Below are 16564 nucleotides of genomic sequence, written 5' to 3' on the forward strand. Positions count from 1 at the left end.
CATAAATTAGCGAAATGTATATCAAGGGAAGTAAGTATTTGTTTAATTTTATCTATAAATTATTTTGCAATTGTACATTTATAACATGAAATTTGCAATTAAAACAAGCAAGTATGGTAAACCAATTAAATGATAATGAAAAACTAGATGAAATTGCATATTTGAAAACAAAAATGATAGATAAGTTCTTATTATTTGATCAATTTTGTTTCTAGGCTTATGTTATTCAGCATCGCATATTATGTTATTTTGATTGTGAAGTCAGATCTATATTTCTAAAATGTGTTTTAATTTGTTAATATTATTCTTTAAAATGATGTTATTTGCTTAATATCTAATGTTATTCTACTTACAATCTAATATTATTTTGGGTTGATCATCATGTGTTGTTTTAGTTTTTGAAAGTAGATTTGTTTTGGCAGAATTATTTAACGTTTTTCTAAAACACCATTTTTTTAATTTGTTTCATAAATGATGATATTTTTGTTTTAAGCCTAATGTTATTTTATTTTTATTATGTGTTATCTTAATGAAATCCTAAATTTGTGCTGTTTTGTTATTTTAATGTATCCTTTATTATTCTACTTAACCTTTGAGTTAAGTTGTTATTTTGTTTAATATCTTATGTTATTTTCAATAGAAGTTTAAGTTATTCAGTTATCAAGTTATGTGTTACACAAATACTAAATGCAGTACAAAATAACCTAAATGCAGAAAAGATAAAAAAACTTATTAAACTCAAATGACCAAATTACCCTTAAAATAATAATAACCCCCAATCTATTTCTTCCTGTACCTGCTGCTAAGGAGTATCATCAAACCATAAATGCAACTAATCAACAGTGAGCTTCTTCCCCATTTAAGAAATAATTTATGTTCTACGACAAGTCAACGTACACTCATGGTTCACAGTAATTTTATGATATGTGTGTGGTTCTCCATATCATCTATATAATTATTAATCTTGTTCTTTTCGATACTTGAAAACTGGAAAAAAGAGAATCAAGAGGGTACTGCTACCGACCTACCGTCTTCGATCTCCATCCGGCAGCCCAAGTTGACTGCTGGCCAAGGCCAAAGGAATCAGTAACTTTGGCCATGTACTTGTTCCTTCATTCAGTAATTACTATCACCTATCGGATATTAGTACCGGTAGTTGAAGACAATTATCGGCGGGAGAAGACGGAAGTAAGTGCCATGATTTTTAAAACAAATTTGAATATATTAGAACATAATTTAATATCTTAATATGAATTTGAAGTATGTACTGTGTAGTAGCTAATGTCAAGAATTGACTTGATCTCATGTAGTCTGACATCATGAATTCATTTCGCAGACATACGTTTTTGATTGACTAGGCCTCGGAATTTGGAACCGGTACCCCCCATTAGGCCCCGGAAGTTCAAACCGGTACCCCCTATGAGGCCTCGGAACTTTGAACCGGTACCCCCTATGAGGCTTCGGAAAATCGAACCGGTACCCCACTGTGGCCACGGAAATTCGAACCGGCCAGTACTTTGTGTTAATCCCCATAAATATCTCGTATAAGTTGGAAATAGTTGTGCAACTGTTCATCGAGTGATAAGATTTTGCGGGAAAAAAACTAGCACAAAATATACATATCTTAGAATCCATACAAAATTAGATATCAAACATGTAAAAAGTTAAATACGCTACAATTTGATTTGTTTGCAATTAGATGGTAGATTATAGGGATGATTATATACGAATTGGAAGTAGTTAGGAGTGGAAGGGTTTAAATTTACCAAGGGTAAAATTGGAATATAATATTTTATAAAAAATTATTTTATTCTGCATTTAGGCAAAACGTCACCTGCATTTAGTACTCCCCTTATATTTTAGGTTAAACATTGTGTTACTTTGTACACAAATTGATGTTATTCTATTTAAAGTCTATTGTTATTTTGTTCTAAACATGTGATATTCAAATAAATCATATCTTATGTTATTCTATTTTAAATTAGTGCCAATTTTATTTTTCAAAAATTGCAATTGAAAGAAAAAAATTGATTGAATTCACAGAAATTGAAAGAAAATAGAGGAAAGAAAGAATAGCAGGAAGAAAAAGAGGAAATCAGGGATGAAGAAATTCACTGAAATTGAAAAAAAAAATACAGGAAACAAAGTATAGCAAGAAGAAAAAGGGGGAAACAGAGAAGAAGGTAGGGATAGATAATAGAACGACATCGTTTGACCCCTGGAGTATCATGCTCACAGTACTCCAGGAGTAGGGTAGAAATTGCGCCACGACACCATACCAGTGTAACGCTTAAATCGACGAACTCACCGCCATTTTTATCATTTTTCCGACCTTCAATTAAACCAACACTCAAACATTCCGGCGAGTTAGGGTTTTTCGCCGGCGATCTTCTGCCTTTTCCGACGAACTTTCGCCGGGAAATATGGATCCCTTACTTCCGATCATACTCCTATCATTGATTCTCGGAGCAATCATCTCGTTTCTCATCTTCGGAAATTATTTCAGGAAGCAGAAATCCGAAGTTGAATCACTTGCGAAAGGCGAGCCTGTTAATGATGCGATTTCTAAGAAGCCTTCCAAACCTACTGCTTCCAAAAAATCTCAATTTAAGCATCATTCTCATGCTTCTGATAAGGTAATTTCTAGGTTATTTTGATTTTATTTGGTGTTGTTTGATTTTGCATTAGTTCGATTGTATGTTGTTTGATTCAGAAATGTGATTGAATTTGTGCAGGAGCAAAACAAGAAGCATCATCCATTGGATTTGAACACGTTGAAAGGTCATGGTGATTCGGTTGGCGGTCTGTGTTTTTCATCAGACGGAAAAAATTTGGTCACAGGTTATAATTGATTCTTAAACTTTGATTTTTTTTATCTCTTGAATGATTTTGGTTTTTACTTTGATTTGCTTGATGTTTTTCTTGAGAGTTTCATGTGTTGGATATTGGATTGCATTGAACTCGAATAGTTGTGGATTACGGTTTGGATATTGTGCAGTTTTAGTAGCATTGGTTACTAATTGCAGTTTTATTGTTGATGAATTATGTGTTTGGATAATGATAATGCAAATTGATGATGTAAAGAACTTTTTAGGAACATATATTCATAATTAGTGCATGTAAACAATTTGCTGAAAGTTTGTTTTTTTTTTTGCTGTACAATTATACTTAGAGATGGAAGGAATTCTGATATCTTCTAGCATTGAGATTGTTAATTGTGTTTCTATTTGTTCGACATTTCATTAAGCTTACTTAGATACTGATACAGCTTAATTAGATACTGATTCAGCTTCGGGATTATAAAATTCATTTGTGTTGTAGTGCCCATGTAATGCTCCTTAAGGCTGTGAAATGACATGTCTTTCCCTGTTAACCCTTATTTTAAGTATATGGTTGTGCCCTTATTTGTTGTTTGCAATTCAAGCTTCATCACTATAAATAGGAAAGTAGACCATGATTAATGTATTGCTTACTCCTCTTTTATGTTCCCCGTACTCTTAACTTCTTTTAGTTAGCCCTGCTTGGTTTCCCTCTGCTCTTTGTGAATTAACCTTCATTAATCTTCACATATAGTTTTTCTAGTGTTTCTGTTGGACAGTTCCTCTCCTTAAGTATTCGTTTAATTTGTCAATATTAAGCATAATAACATACCTACAAATCTATTATGTCCTGTTAGGGAATCAGCATTTCATTTCAAATGCTGAATTTGGCTCATTGAGCTGTTTGGGGATAATTTGGAATGGATTATGCTCAATTTCACACTCTTATTTAAATAAGCCTAAAACTAGAATTTGGAAAGTCATCTTAAATTGTCGCCATTTTCAAATTCCATCTATTACCTCATGGTTATTCCCAATTTTCCCTATTCATATGACTAGTAGAGTAAGAATTGAGTGTTCCACTTGCGTGCAATGGCTGTGATCTTACGAAGTTTATAAAAGAAAATAAATCAGTTTTGGCAATGTTTGATTTCGTTTGTTCTTCTGCAGCTTGTGCAGATGGTGTGGTCCGAGTTTTTAGGCTGGATGATATTTCAAATAAAAGTTTCAAGTATGTGTCCATAAATTATTTTTTATCCCCAGATGGTTTCTATAAAGATTATTGTGGGGGCTTGAAGTTGGTAATATTTTTTTTTCATGCAGATTCTTGCGTATTAACGTGCCAGCTGGAAACCATCCAATTGCTGTTGCTTTCTTAGAGGATGATTCATCAATCGTAGTAGCTACTCAAAATCTTTTGGGATCTTCAATTTATATGTACGCAGAAGAGAATGCTAAACCTTCGAGTGAAAGTAAACAACAAGCGAAGCTTCCTCTTCCTGAAATCAAATGGGAACATCACAAAATCCATGACAAAAACGCAATATTGAATATTTTTGGGGCTAATGCTAGATATGGCAGTGCTGATGGAAGCACTGTTATAGCTACCTGCTCAGAAGGTATATATCTGATGTTGATGTTATAATTTAACCATATCATCACGTGCCCTGATTATCGATAAAAAATACTATTGCTTTAATTACTACTCGTATAATGAGGTGTGTGAAGGTAAAGATGTCTTATTCCTAAGTACCCTGTCTAGACTGGTTGAGAGGTTGTTCAAAGGTATGCAGTATAAGCTCTTTTGATGATGAGAATTAATAAATTTAGAAACATGACAAGCTATGATAGTATCGTGTGTAATAAAATTGTAAATCTTTTTAATATCTATGGATACCTCAATATGAAGTGATGTGGATATGATTCTTGCCAACCCATCCTTTTGGGAATAAGGCTTTGGTTTAGGTTGTTGTTAAGATAGTAATGCAAGCAAGCGAAGCAACAAATTAAAACCTCTTAAAAATCTCTAGCTCTCTAACTTTATTGGTTAGAGATACATTGCTGCTCTTTTAAAGATTCAATGATTTTAATCTCATTGATAAACCTTGTAATGTGATTGTGCCACCAGTCCAAGATTTGTGTTCATTATATGGTTAAGAAGAAACAGTGATTAAAAAAAAAAAAAACTTTGGTGAACTGTCAGTCCCACACTAGAATTTTGTTAAGAAGAACAGAAACTCCAGTGTTTTAGAACATGTTGAAAAACTAGGAAGCTTGTGCGTGTGTGTGTGTCTGTAATGTAACTAGGGTAAACTCGTTTTGATTAGCTGAAGTGCTTAAAAGTTTGTGCTGTAACTCTTATTTATTACTGAATTCTCCTTATTGCTCTACTTTTCTTTTCTTCATCTTCTGCAATTATTCTGTTTATCAAGGTTATGACTAGAGCTGGTCTTCATCTAGGTCCCTCTCCCTCTGATTGTCTTGGGAATAAATTCTTTTTGTTTTTTTTATTGAATTTCTTTCTGTTATAGAGGAACCAGAGGAACTAACTCCTCCTCAATGCATGTTTTCAGCAACTGAGATTAAGCTTTGGCATGGAAAATCCGGAAAGCTATTGGGAACAGTTGATACCAATCAACTTAAAAACCACATGGCTTCATTATCACCAAATGGACGTTTTATGGCAGCTGCAGCATTTACTGCTGATGTGAAGGTGTGTGGTTTATTAATATGCCTAATGCATAATAGCATTATGCGACTTCCATTGATAATTATCATTGTACTAGCATTTGTAGGTTAATGCACTTTTATGTTTCCCCTTCATAGGGTCAGAAGCAGCAGTTTGTCTTGCTTACTTTCTGCTATATAAGTATTGCATTAAAATTAGGTTGTTCTGTCATCTGTATTTTAAATGCACTCAACATTTATTGTAGACCGTTACCCTTCTAAATTAGCCATCATAACCCATTTTTAAAACATTTAGTGTATTGACACAATTAAAATTTACATATAAGAAATATTGTACTTGTTTTTTAGTGACTATAGATCAAGAGATGTATTGTATACTTCTTATTTCTATAATGCAAAAGGTTTTCTTAAGCTATAATTAAAGAATTGTTTAATAATCTTAAAGAATTGTTTTATACCGGGATGGCCGTGAAGCAAGTTGTAATTTTGTAACGCAAAGCCACGACTGCTAATTCAAATACGATGGTGTTTTCCTGTTTTTTTAAAAAATATTTAACAAGTAATAATTATGTGCCCCCATATTGACTTGTATTACAAATATTTGTGCTCTCTACAGGCACTAACATGTATATGTATATGTATAGTTAGTTGGCACCTTGGCACTCATTCACTTGTTTTGTACATCATTTTCTTTATTCTAAAATTTGATTCAATGGTCTTATGTAGCAGTTGCATTATGCAAAGAGATATGGGGGGTTCATAGTACTTTCGCAATGCTAAAATTGCACCTTTTTTTTTTTTTTTCCTTCTATTATGGTGCTATCTATTCTGTTTACTTTTATTGCACTTTGGCATTATTTAGTTTCTGGTCTAATTTGCCTGATCTCAAGCTCCACTTTCCGAGGTTTTTGTCTAAGAATCTATTTGAATTTTTTCTGCAGATTTGGGAAATTATTTACTCAAAGGATGGTTTTGTTAAGGAGGTTAACAAGGCTATGCAACTCAAGGGACACAAGGTTACTCATCATCTTTCCTTTCATACTCATTGTTTACATTACTTTACTGATTATATTGTATATCCTTTGCATTAAAGTTTACTGGGCCAATTGAGTTGGATATTTTCTAATTAGTAATTACATGCATATTTTTGGGAAATTACACATGAGTCCATTGTGTAGATATTATTATTCAGTTATTCATGGTGCTTAAAGTGTCCAACTTTCATCTGTTAAAATTACTTTCTGTTGAAAGGCTTTGGAGATATAGTCCCGTATATGTCATGAACCATAACCATGTATTGGCTAAAATCTTTTATTTGTTTATGCAATTCTCATTAGCAATCATTGGTTATTGGGAGTACTTTTTTTTTTTTAAAAAAAAAAAAAAAAAAAAAAAAAAAAAAAAAAAAAAAAAAAAATTGTTTATGCAATTCTCATTAGCAAATAACAATCATTTGCTGTATTTCATACATGAATCAACTGTGTCCTTTTGCTTACTTTCTTACATCTTTTATGTTCACAGAGTGCAGTTACCTGCCTATGCTTTACAGCAAACTCAGATCAAATTATAACTGCATCCAAGGATGGCACCTTAAAAGTATGGAATATTAGTGGTATGTGTTTTCCTTTCTCCGAATCATGGTTAATCACGTAGATTTTAAGATAGCATATTTGATCACTAGTAAAACCATCTACTTTAATTCATGTGAGGATTGTACCTTTTTGCTTTGTAATGAGCTGGAACAAGTTATCCACTAGACCACTACAGTCCAATGTGCCATTTCAAATTTACAGTGAATTTAATTTAGTTTAAATTCTGTGGACACGAAAATAAAGAAACATAAATATGTGATGTGTACTGTGAATAAAGTAATTCAAAGTTTGTGAATGATAAAATTTAGTGTGATGGATGGACTTAATTTTTGAGGCAAGAATATAAGAATAGATTTTTTATCTAATTTTTAATTTATAGTCCTGCTACTTGTTTTCATTGGACTCAATAATATTTTCTGTTATTGCAGTTCGCTATCATATGGATGAGGACCCCAAGATTCTAAGAGGATTTCCAATTCCTCTTCATGATTCAAAAGGAGCAACTTTGCATTATGTTCATCTTAGTTTATCTCCCGATGGAAAGATACTTGCTGCTACTCATGGTTCCACATTGCAATGGCTATGTTCTGAGACTGGAAAGGTTTTGGATACTGCTGAGAATGCTCATGACGGTAAGTCCTTTCTTCATGGGAGAGATGCAGGTTACGCAAAAGTATTGTATGAGAATTTCTTTCATTGAAATATGAAATTTACTTCGTATATCATATGACTGTTGATGTTCATGTCTTAAAACAGCGATTTAAGTGGACAATATTTTATATGGTCATATATTCCAACTTCCAAGTCTACATAAACCTACAAGTTTCTTTTGCTGCTCAAATGAATGCTTACTATATGTTCCTTGTTATTTTAGATCATCATTACTTTTGAATAGTGAAAGCCATCTTGCTACTCATCCATTGTCTAATACGAAGTACATGCATTTGATTTTGGGAATTCTGAACCTAGTCTCTAAAATAATTCATTATAAAGTTTTATTGGGATTCCATCAAAAGTTAAGAGATTCTGCTGCCGTGTACCCACTGGATTTTCCTGGAAGATGACTTGGCTATCTTTATTGACTCATTATTTAAGGACGTGAATTCCTTATTTAAGTAAACTTGCCTTTGCCCCATTCCTTTTTAGTTTTTCTATTTGTAGACATCAATGACTTGTTTTGCTTGTCCACTTGCCCTTGCTCCATTGACTCATTATTTTGCTTGGTTAGTTCCCTTTTATTTGGTGTAATAGATTCTTAGGTTTTCAACTCTTGTTCCTCATATATGCTTTTGCGGTACATGTAGGGATTTAGGATTACTTTATGTTCATTTTATAGTTGTATTGTGTGACAAATACTTTAGCTAATTAGTAGCAAAATGCTATGTATCTTTGCATAGCATTCTTAAATAGCTTGTATACAAGGTAAAAATATCCTTGGACGTATGTCTATAGCACTTCTGAAGCTACTTACCCTTGTGCTCTTTTTCTTGTCCATAAGCTATATGCAACTCTCTTCACTTGTCTCTTGAGATACTTCATTGAGAATCTTATTAGTTTTACATTTGGAAAAATATATATCCCTTCCCATCGTATAGTCTCACTACAGCTGGCTAAGGATCTTAATTCTCATGTATTATAAGTTGGATGTCCCATTGCCCCACTTGTTCATGTATAGTTTCTTAACGCTAATCCCACTTGTGCAAATTGTTGTTATTGTATTCTGCTCAAGGAGGGTGATGTTATTAATATATTCTAGTGTTGTTCTACTTTCACGCGCGCCTTGCCATGGTCTTGTTGGAGTTAAAGAGTTTGGTGGCGGTGTAAATGTGTAATATACACTTTTTTTTGTTTACTTTCTTCAATGTAGGTTCCAGCAATCTATGTTTTTTGTTCGTAGTCAGTTTTGATTGTATTCTTTGCCTACTTTCCTGATCCACCCTACTTGTGCTTTGTGTCTCCAATCTTCTTTTTCTTTTCTTATCTATGTGTTCGAGTGTCCAGTGATCACATGATTAAGTTTTCTTTCATCTTTTTGATTGCGCGCCTTTATGAACTTCATTTATGAGAATCTTTCATGCAGGTGATATTACATGGATTACTTGGGCACCCAAGACCCTTCCTGTTGGTATGTTTTATAATGTAAATTCTTTTTTAATTCCATTTCAACAATCACTAGAGTAGCTAACTGTGTTAGTTATGTTGAGGATGATGTTTGGTTCTTGGAATTAATTCCCTTCTTTTTCTTTTTTTTTTTTTTTTTTTTTTAGAGAATTTGGTTCTTGGAATTAATTCCCTTCTTCCTCTTTTTTCAGGGAATACTAAATCCTTCATTTTGGGGTCATCTGGAGTTGACAAGAAAGTTAAATTATGGTTGGCACCCTCCATTCCTTCATCATGAATAAGTCACATAATTGACGTTTCTTCAAAAATTCTGCGATTTTGTAGTTTTACAAAGTATTATAACAATTGATCAAACGGTATTATAACAATTGTTAATTTGTTATTGTAATTAGTTGTTAGGCTTTATTATGAGATATATTGTTCGTTTTTACATATTCAACTCGCTTACTAATCATGTGTTCAAAATATAATAACTTTGATATACGATAAAAATGTGGGATTTTATAGGATTTTCTTATTATTACCTTGTTTTTCTTAAGTTTTACCTATTTATTATTCACAAGATCAAAGTTTTAATATTCTGACCATGTCTAATTGTTTATGTATAAGAAAAATATATTATCAAATTGAATCTTATTAGATTCGTTCATTTGTATTATTATGAATCAATATTAAATTTTGTGCAAATATAAGATGAGCTAAACTTTTAAAAACCGTTTGTATAAGAGAAGCTTTTGCGTGCAAATGCCTGCACGTAAATTTCTGTGCGGCTGACTTGGCTAATACGAAGTATGTTTCATTTGTTATCTGATATGATTTTTGTATTGGCTGATATATTTTTTTTCTTTTGTTGGCTCATATCAAACATCATCTGGCTTATATGTATCTTTAGTTGGCTGATATATTTATTTTGTTGGCTGATATGTATATTTATATGTTTCCTTTTGTTGGCTGATATATTTGTTTTGTTGGCTAACTTATTGCTTTTGTTTGCTGATATGTTTCATTTGTTGGCTGATGTGTTTCTTCGGGTGGTTGATAAACATCTTTTGTTGGCTGATATATTTCTCTTGTTGGCTAATATAGGGGGTGGCTGTGAATGATAAAATCTATTAATTGTTAAGTATAATAATGTGGTGGTAAACTTGGCAAAGTTGGTTTACTTTGGGTTAAAATAGTTTGGATACTTTTTGTTGAGCAGTGAACATTTACATTGATTTCTTTTGATTTAAACAAAACATTAATCCATTTTGTCCTCATGTTCTTATCTTTCTTTTTATTTTCATTTTTCCTTGCGAATTGCATATGATCTTTCTATTTTTGTCTTTAACATTCCAACTTTTAAAATATACGGTTAAAAGGTACACCAAGAATTTATCACTATGGCCCCCTCTATATAAATTTTCTGGTTCCGCCACTGACTAATGGTTAGAAAAGCATCATTGTTGTTAGGCTTTACTATGAGATATATTGTTCAATTTAATTACTATCTTTGTTTTCGAAAGTTCTACTCAGAGAATTTTTACCTTGATTTTATTAAGTTTTACTTATTTACTATTCACAAGATCAAAGTTTTACAATTATGACCATGTCTAATTGTGTGTATATATATAAGGAAAAAAAAAATTATTAAATTGAATCTTATTATATTCGTATTATTATGAATCAATATTAAAAATCCTGTAAATATAAGGTGAGCTGAAATGATGATGTTTGCTAGAATCTCACTCAAATGTGTAACTTTCGAAAGGGTTTCGTGCGATTAATGGACAATTTTCTTACAATGACTCCAGTTGTTCAGTTATGTTGTCCTATATTACAAGTTTAGATATGTTTTTAAACGCTCAACTAAAGATGTTATAAATTGTTTATTTGTTTACAACTGTATTCTATATTTTAATGATATTTTAAGTTGTTTTAATTAAGGTAAATAATGATTTGATTATGCCAAAAGAGAGTTGAACGTGCTAAAATAAATGTCTAAACTTGCTAAAATATATATTAAAAAAATATGCTTTTTTTTTTAAAAAAAAGTGATACAATTACACGCGTTCAATACCAAGTTGGTTATCTTTGGCATTAGAGACGACTATAGATGGGTATATCGAAAAACATAATATATGTGTAATAATAAATTACGTGAAATAATTACGAATTAACAAATTACATAGTATATAAAATCAATCTTATAACTAACAAATTATATTAGTCTCGAAATGTTGTCGTGCGGACAATGTAGTATTTCTTCATTTCATGAGTTTTTCTATTGATGCTTAACGTGATTTGAAATCATTGTAATAAGGAATATTCTTATAAAGATTATCGAACAAATCCTAGATAAAAAAAATTATCATAAAGTTAAAACAATTAATAATATTTTTTTATTGACTTCAGATAATGAGCCCAACCGACCTGATTATCAATTAATAATATGTAATTAGCAATTAATAATAATAAAATTATTAATTCATATAATTAATAAATAAAAGACGACATACCGTCATTGTAATCCTAAACTATGGATCTGGAAGTGCTTGACGAGATTTTGGACACCGTGCCCTAAATAGAAACCTGAATTGGCAGGTATTATTACTATATTAATTAATTACATAAATACAAATTTAGATTTTACTTCAATATGGGTGTGAAAGTATGGGATTTGACATTTTTGTAGGAAAAAGTCAAGATTTTAACGATGCGACGTGACTTTTAAACTCAGGTTCAGAGTAATAAAACACTCACAAACAAAAAAACTATTAGCAAGAAAACCTAGACGAGAATGGAAGTTGAAAATGGAGAACAATGATAAATGGAATTTTAAAATGGCATCTGATCATTGCATAAAGGTGCACACATACATGTTAGGGTTTAGTAATTAGGGCAAATTAAATTGAAGTCAAAAAAAATTAAAGTCAAAGAAAGTCATACCTGAGAAAAATAGGCATAATGATAAGTTGCGGTGTCGACTTCGTCGGTGGTGATCCGCAGCCGGCAGCAATAGGGATTCTCTTCTTACAATACTCCTCCGATAATTTTCAGCTATATCTTGTTCTAATATATAGTTGAGCTTTGAGCGTGTCTAAAAGTCGGTGAGATATGTCGACATTTTAACAAATTCAAGTTTAGCTAGATATTTACAACGTTTACTAAGGACTAGTTCTCATTGTTTGAACTCAGCTGAACTGAACTGAATATTTTATAAGAGAAGGAAATTGGAAGCTGAACTAAACTGAACTGAACTGAATTTTAACGTGTGAGAATAGACCCTAAATATGTTTCTAATTGTTTATTTGTTTTTGTTACAAAGTATATTTTTATGACATTTTAAGTAATGGTAATTAAGGTAATATAAGTAATGATATGATTATGTTAAAGGAGACTTAAACTTGCTAAAATAAATGTCTGAAGTTTGACATCATATGATACGAAGCATTTCTTCCATTTTTTTATTTTAAATTTCATTATTTTATTCTTGCATTGTTTTTCTGACACTCTATATATTATACTTCTTCTTGTTTTTTGTAGTTACAACACTTTTTTTTTCACGCTTGTCGATGTATGTAATAATTATAAACATTTCATATTAAAATTATATAAATCAATACGAATCTAACAAGATCTCACATGACTATATTCTTACTTAAGTATAAATCGTTAAAACTAGTCAAAGTTAAACACGTGAATAGTGTAAAAGTCAAATTATTGCAACTACGTATAAAAAAACAGAGGAATTAATGTATGATACTTCTTCTATTTTTTTAAGTCATTCATTAGGACTTTTGGCACTATTCACGGTGGGCTATGTTTTTTTTTTTTGAAAACGCAATGTCGTCTTCTTTTTTTTTTTTTTTTTTGAGAAAACACAATCTCGTTTTTTTTTTTTTTTTTTTTTTTTTTTTTTGGAGAAAACGCAATTTCTAGTATATCTGCACCTTTTGTGACCTTTTATTTTTTTAATTGTTGAGTTAAAATAAATTAAATATATGTTTTTACCATTTGATCTCTCCTCTAATTTACACACTCTACCTTTTTCTATGCTTTTAGCTGATGAGCTAAAATCAGCTTAAAATCTTTCCCTTTCAGGCTTTCATGCATGCATCAATTATATATAATTCAAAATGAAGCCCAAATAATGATCAGAATCAAATTGGGGAAAAGCTTTAACTATTCCAAATCCATCAAAAGATTTCAGAATCAAATTACCCACAACAAAATTTTAGTCCTATGAAATTATTTATCTTCACCGTCATCATTGAAGGATTCTTCACAAACTCAAACTCAGGACTTTTTTTTTTTTTTTTTTTTTGAAACCAAGCTGCGAAAATCATTATATAAGGTCAATTTCCGCCAAAGTGATCAAGCTCAGGAACTTTATTTATTCTTCACAACCTAACTTTTTTTTTTTTGACAGGTACTTTTATACTTTGTATACTACCTCCGTTTCTTTTTAGTTGACACGTATTCCATTTTAGCAAGTTTCTTTTTAGTTGACACGTTTCCTTTTTAGGTAAATTTTTCACCTTGCATTTACAAGCTACCCCACTTGCTTTAAGTTAAGTTATTTTATTTTTTTTTTTTATTTGAGGGAAATATTCCTTTTCTATTCAATATACTTATATACAGTATTTATTGCCTTAATATTCCTTTTCTATAAATATATTAGGAGTACTAATTTTCATATTCTCCCTCTTTCATTCATCAGTCGTCTGACTCGTCTCTCTCCCCTCCCTTTTACATCCCCAATTTCAAATATTGGGTTTTTATCCCCAAATTTTTTTCTCCTGAAAAATTAATCTGAAATTTACTTATTTAGGGTTTAGGCATGGAAGATTGGACATTGTTTCCTTATTGTTGTTCCTTGGATTTTCCGAAGTACGATTCAACCGATTCAGAAGATAATTCAGAAGATAGTTTTGCATGTATACCAAGAGATCCCTCTACCAATTATAAGATTTCCGAAAGTGAGAACAAGATCGAAAGGAAAACGAAAACCAAAATTAAATCCAAATCCAAATTCAAATTCCAAATTATCTATAACTTCAATCGAATCATCAATCTCAAATTCGTCAAAACGACCTCGAACACTTTCCAATTCATCCGATTTATGCTGTATTAACCCCTCAAAGAGGTTTGAATTCGATACTAGCAATCTTGATGCCATAATAAGCCAAGGCAGAAGAGTTAATGTAGTTGATTTGTTGAATACCATGAATGGTGGTGGTGGTGGTTATTTTGTTGACAAGAATGGTGATAAAATTAGGTTTTATGATGTTGATTTTGAAGGCAAAACTGTGCTCATCCTAATGTTGGACGTTCTTCCAATTGAGAATCAATCCGAAGAAGGTAAACTTTGCTGGGCGCTTAAGAATGCCTGCTCTTCTTGGCCCAATTTTCAGTTGTTGATTGTTGCCAATTTCAACCCTCATAATTATAATAACGATTACCTCAACACCTTTTTATCCGCCTTCCCCTGCCCTTGCCTAGCTATTCCCCTAATTATCAACAACTATTGGCTTCCTGAAGCTGTTGTAGTCGCTCCCGATGGTTCCGTTTTGCAAGTTGAATGTAGCTTCCTTGTTGAATTTGGAGCTGAGTGTTTTCCCTTCACTTGCAGGCACCTTTCGAAGATTGAACGGAGAAGTGAGGATTTGCGTGATATTAGACCAGTTCTCCTTGAGAAGCTCTTAGGACTTGACCCCTCGTATCGCCTTTACAACATTCAGAATACGCACTTCATCTCTGTTTCTGATCTCAAACAGAAGCTTGTCTGTTTGTATTTATTCTGGGACGGATCTATGTTTAATGACATTGATTATATATGTAATGAATGTGAAGATAAGAACCGTGAATTAATGGTAGTGCTTGTTTACAACCCGGTCTCAGACGACCCACAACATTTCCAGGATGCTGTCAATGCTTATTTAAGTGAGAAAGGCATTTCATCTTGGTGGGTGCTGCCCTTTGATGACTCCACCACCCGCAGGCTGTGGCGGCTTTATGAATGTTTCGATGATGGGTGTGGTGCATATGAGCAGTTGATCATAGTTGGGTCCTCAAGGTAAATTTTTGGAACCTAGGGCAGCCGTAGCTATCAAACATAGTGAAGAAGATCTATATCCCTATGCTGCTCAACCCCTTGCCCAGGAACAGACTGCAAGGCTTCGCTCTCTAACCTTGGAATCACTCTTATTGTGTAAGGCAGACGATTTCCTTGTTACCCCAACAGGTGAACGTGTGCATATGAAAAAGGCGATTCGTGGCAAGAAAGTCATCCTATGTCTTGTCGATTTTGTTACATCCCCTCCTGATTTGCAACAGGAGCTCAGAGATTGGTGTTGTGATAATGAGTTTTATGGGCGCCATGATATTGTCCTAGTTGTTGTTTCCCTTGAAAAGTCTAGAAAAATAAGAAAACTTATATTCACTGATAATCTAGATACCAGTATGCCATGGTTGATATGCCCACCTGATCCTGTTCGGAAACAGACTATATTAAAGGAAATAACTCTTAAGGGTTTAAGTTCTAAGGAATTTCCATACATTGCGTTTGGAGAAGATGGCCGGATTCGTTCCGTGGCTTCATTTTTGTCAAGGTATTGGCCAAGAAGAAGGGGCAATGCTTATCTTCCAAATGATGTCTACGATTGTGTTTTGGAAGAATACATGGATAGATTTAGTAATGGGTGTTTTTGAATAACCATAATAGTTTAGTTTGTTTTTCATAGTTAGGTTGGTATCTTTAAATTAAATCATACTCCGTAATAAAGTACTCCCTTCGTTTCATATTATCAATTGTTCCGTGTTATTTTGTGTACTGTGATTTATTTATTTATAATAAAATAGCTACTGCTTTTATCATATTTTCCTTTATGTTAACTAATTGTGAGAATGCGCCCGTTGTGTGTACATTACTTTGGCTTCGGCCCCTACCGAGCTGGGGATATATACCCTCCTATGCTATCTGTATCATAAGTATATCTCAAAGGAATGTAAGGCGTCCTTTTTCCAACTGGTCTAGGTTGGTTTCCTGAAATGTCTCAAGAAATAATTAATCAATCAAATCATAGAAAATTATACACTAGTAACAATATGTAAACTAATAGCATATTTCTCACAAACTGATATAAACACAGAAGTAGATTACAACTGAATATTACACTATTTTCAACAAACTCTACAAGATACGGCTGAAGGACACATCCTAGAAATTTGAGCAAACCAAAACTACTTCACCCTTCTTTCCCATACCATCTTTTTGGCATTGTATGACTGAAGCATAAATAACTATTTACTTCTTGCGTTTTCTCAAATAAATAAATAATTTTTTTTAAAAAAAAGAAGTCG

General features: G+C 32.3%; 2 protein-coding genes across 2 annotated transcripts; both read left to right on the top strand.

Annotated features, from left to right (window-relative positions):
- The first annotated feature begins 1884 nt into the window (after window positions 1-1884).
- LOC145615155 (uncharacterized) lies at window positions 1885-9740 on the top strand. The gene is made up of 10 exons (XM_081670228.1): window positions 1885-2636; window positions 2736-2841; window positions 3990-4050; window positions 4143-4438; window positions 5393-5532; window positions 6449-6523; window positions 7029-7119; window positions 7528-7731; window positions 9180-9224; window positions 9412-9740. The coding sequence occupies exons 1-10, from the start codon at window positions 2424-2426 to the stop codon at window positions 9495-9497; spliced, it is 1317 nt and encodes a 438-aa protein (XP_081526354.1). The 5' UTR covers window positions 1885-2423; the 3' UTR covers window positions 9498-9740.
- Window positions 9741-14427: 4687 nt separating this feature from the next.
- On the top strand, window positions 14428-15913 carry LOC145615684 (putative nucleoredoxin 1-2). Its single transcript, XM_081670742.1, has 2 exons — window positions 14428-15278; window positions 15322-15913. Exons 1-2 carry the CDS (start codon window positions 14428-14430, stop codon window positions 15911-15913), a joined length of 1443 nt encoding a protein of 480 aa, XP_081526868.1.
- The last annotated feature ends 651 nt before the right edge of the window (window positions 15914-16564 follow it).

The sequence above is a fragment of the Chenopodium album genome, chromosome 25 (assembly GCF_948465745.1).
Source record: "Chenopodium album chromosome 25, dcCheAlbu1.1, whole genome shotgun sequence".
In the NCBI taxonomy this organism is placed as follows: domain Eukaryota; kingdom Viridiplantae; phylum Streptophyta; class Magnoliopsida; order Caryophyllales; family Amaranthaceae; genus Chenopodium; species Chenopodium album.

Excerpts from the sequence above, each read along its gene's own strand:
- LOC145615684 (XM_081670742.1), top strand. The coding sequence starts at position 14,428 with ATGAATGGTGGTGGTGGTGGTTATTTTGTTGACAAGAATGGTGATAAA. Across the intron at positions 15,279-15,321 it reads ATCATAGTTGGGTCCTCAAG|TGAAGAAGATCTATATCCCT; the intron begins GTAAATTTTTGG and ends TATCAAACATAG.
- LOC145615155 (XM_081670228.1), top strand. The coding sequence starts at position 2,424 with ATGGATCCCTTACTTCCGATCATACTCCTATCATTGATTCTCGGAGCA. Across the intron at positions 2,842-3,989 it reads CGGAAAAAATTTGGTCACAG|CTTGTGCAGATGGTGTGGTC; the intron begins GTTATAATTGAT and ends GTTCTTCTGCAG. Across the intron at positions 9,225-9,411 it reads ACCCAAGACCCTTCCTGTTG|GGAATACTAAATCCTTCATT; the intron begins GTATGTTTTATA and ends CTCTTTTTTCAG.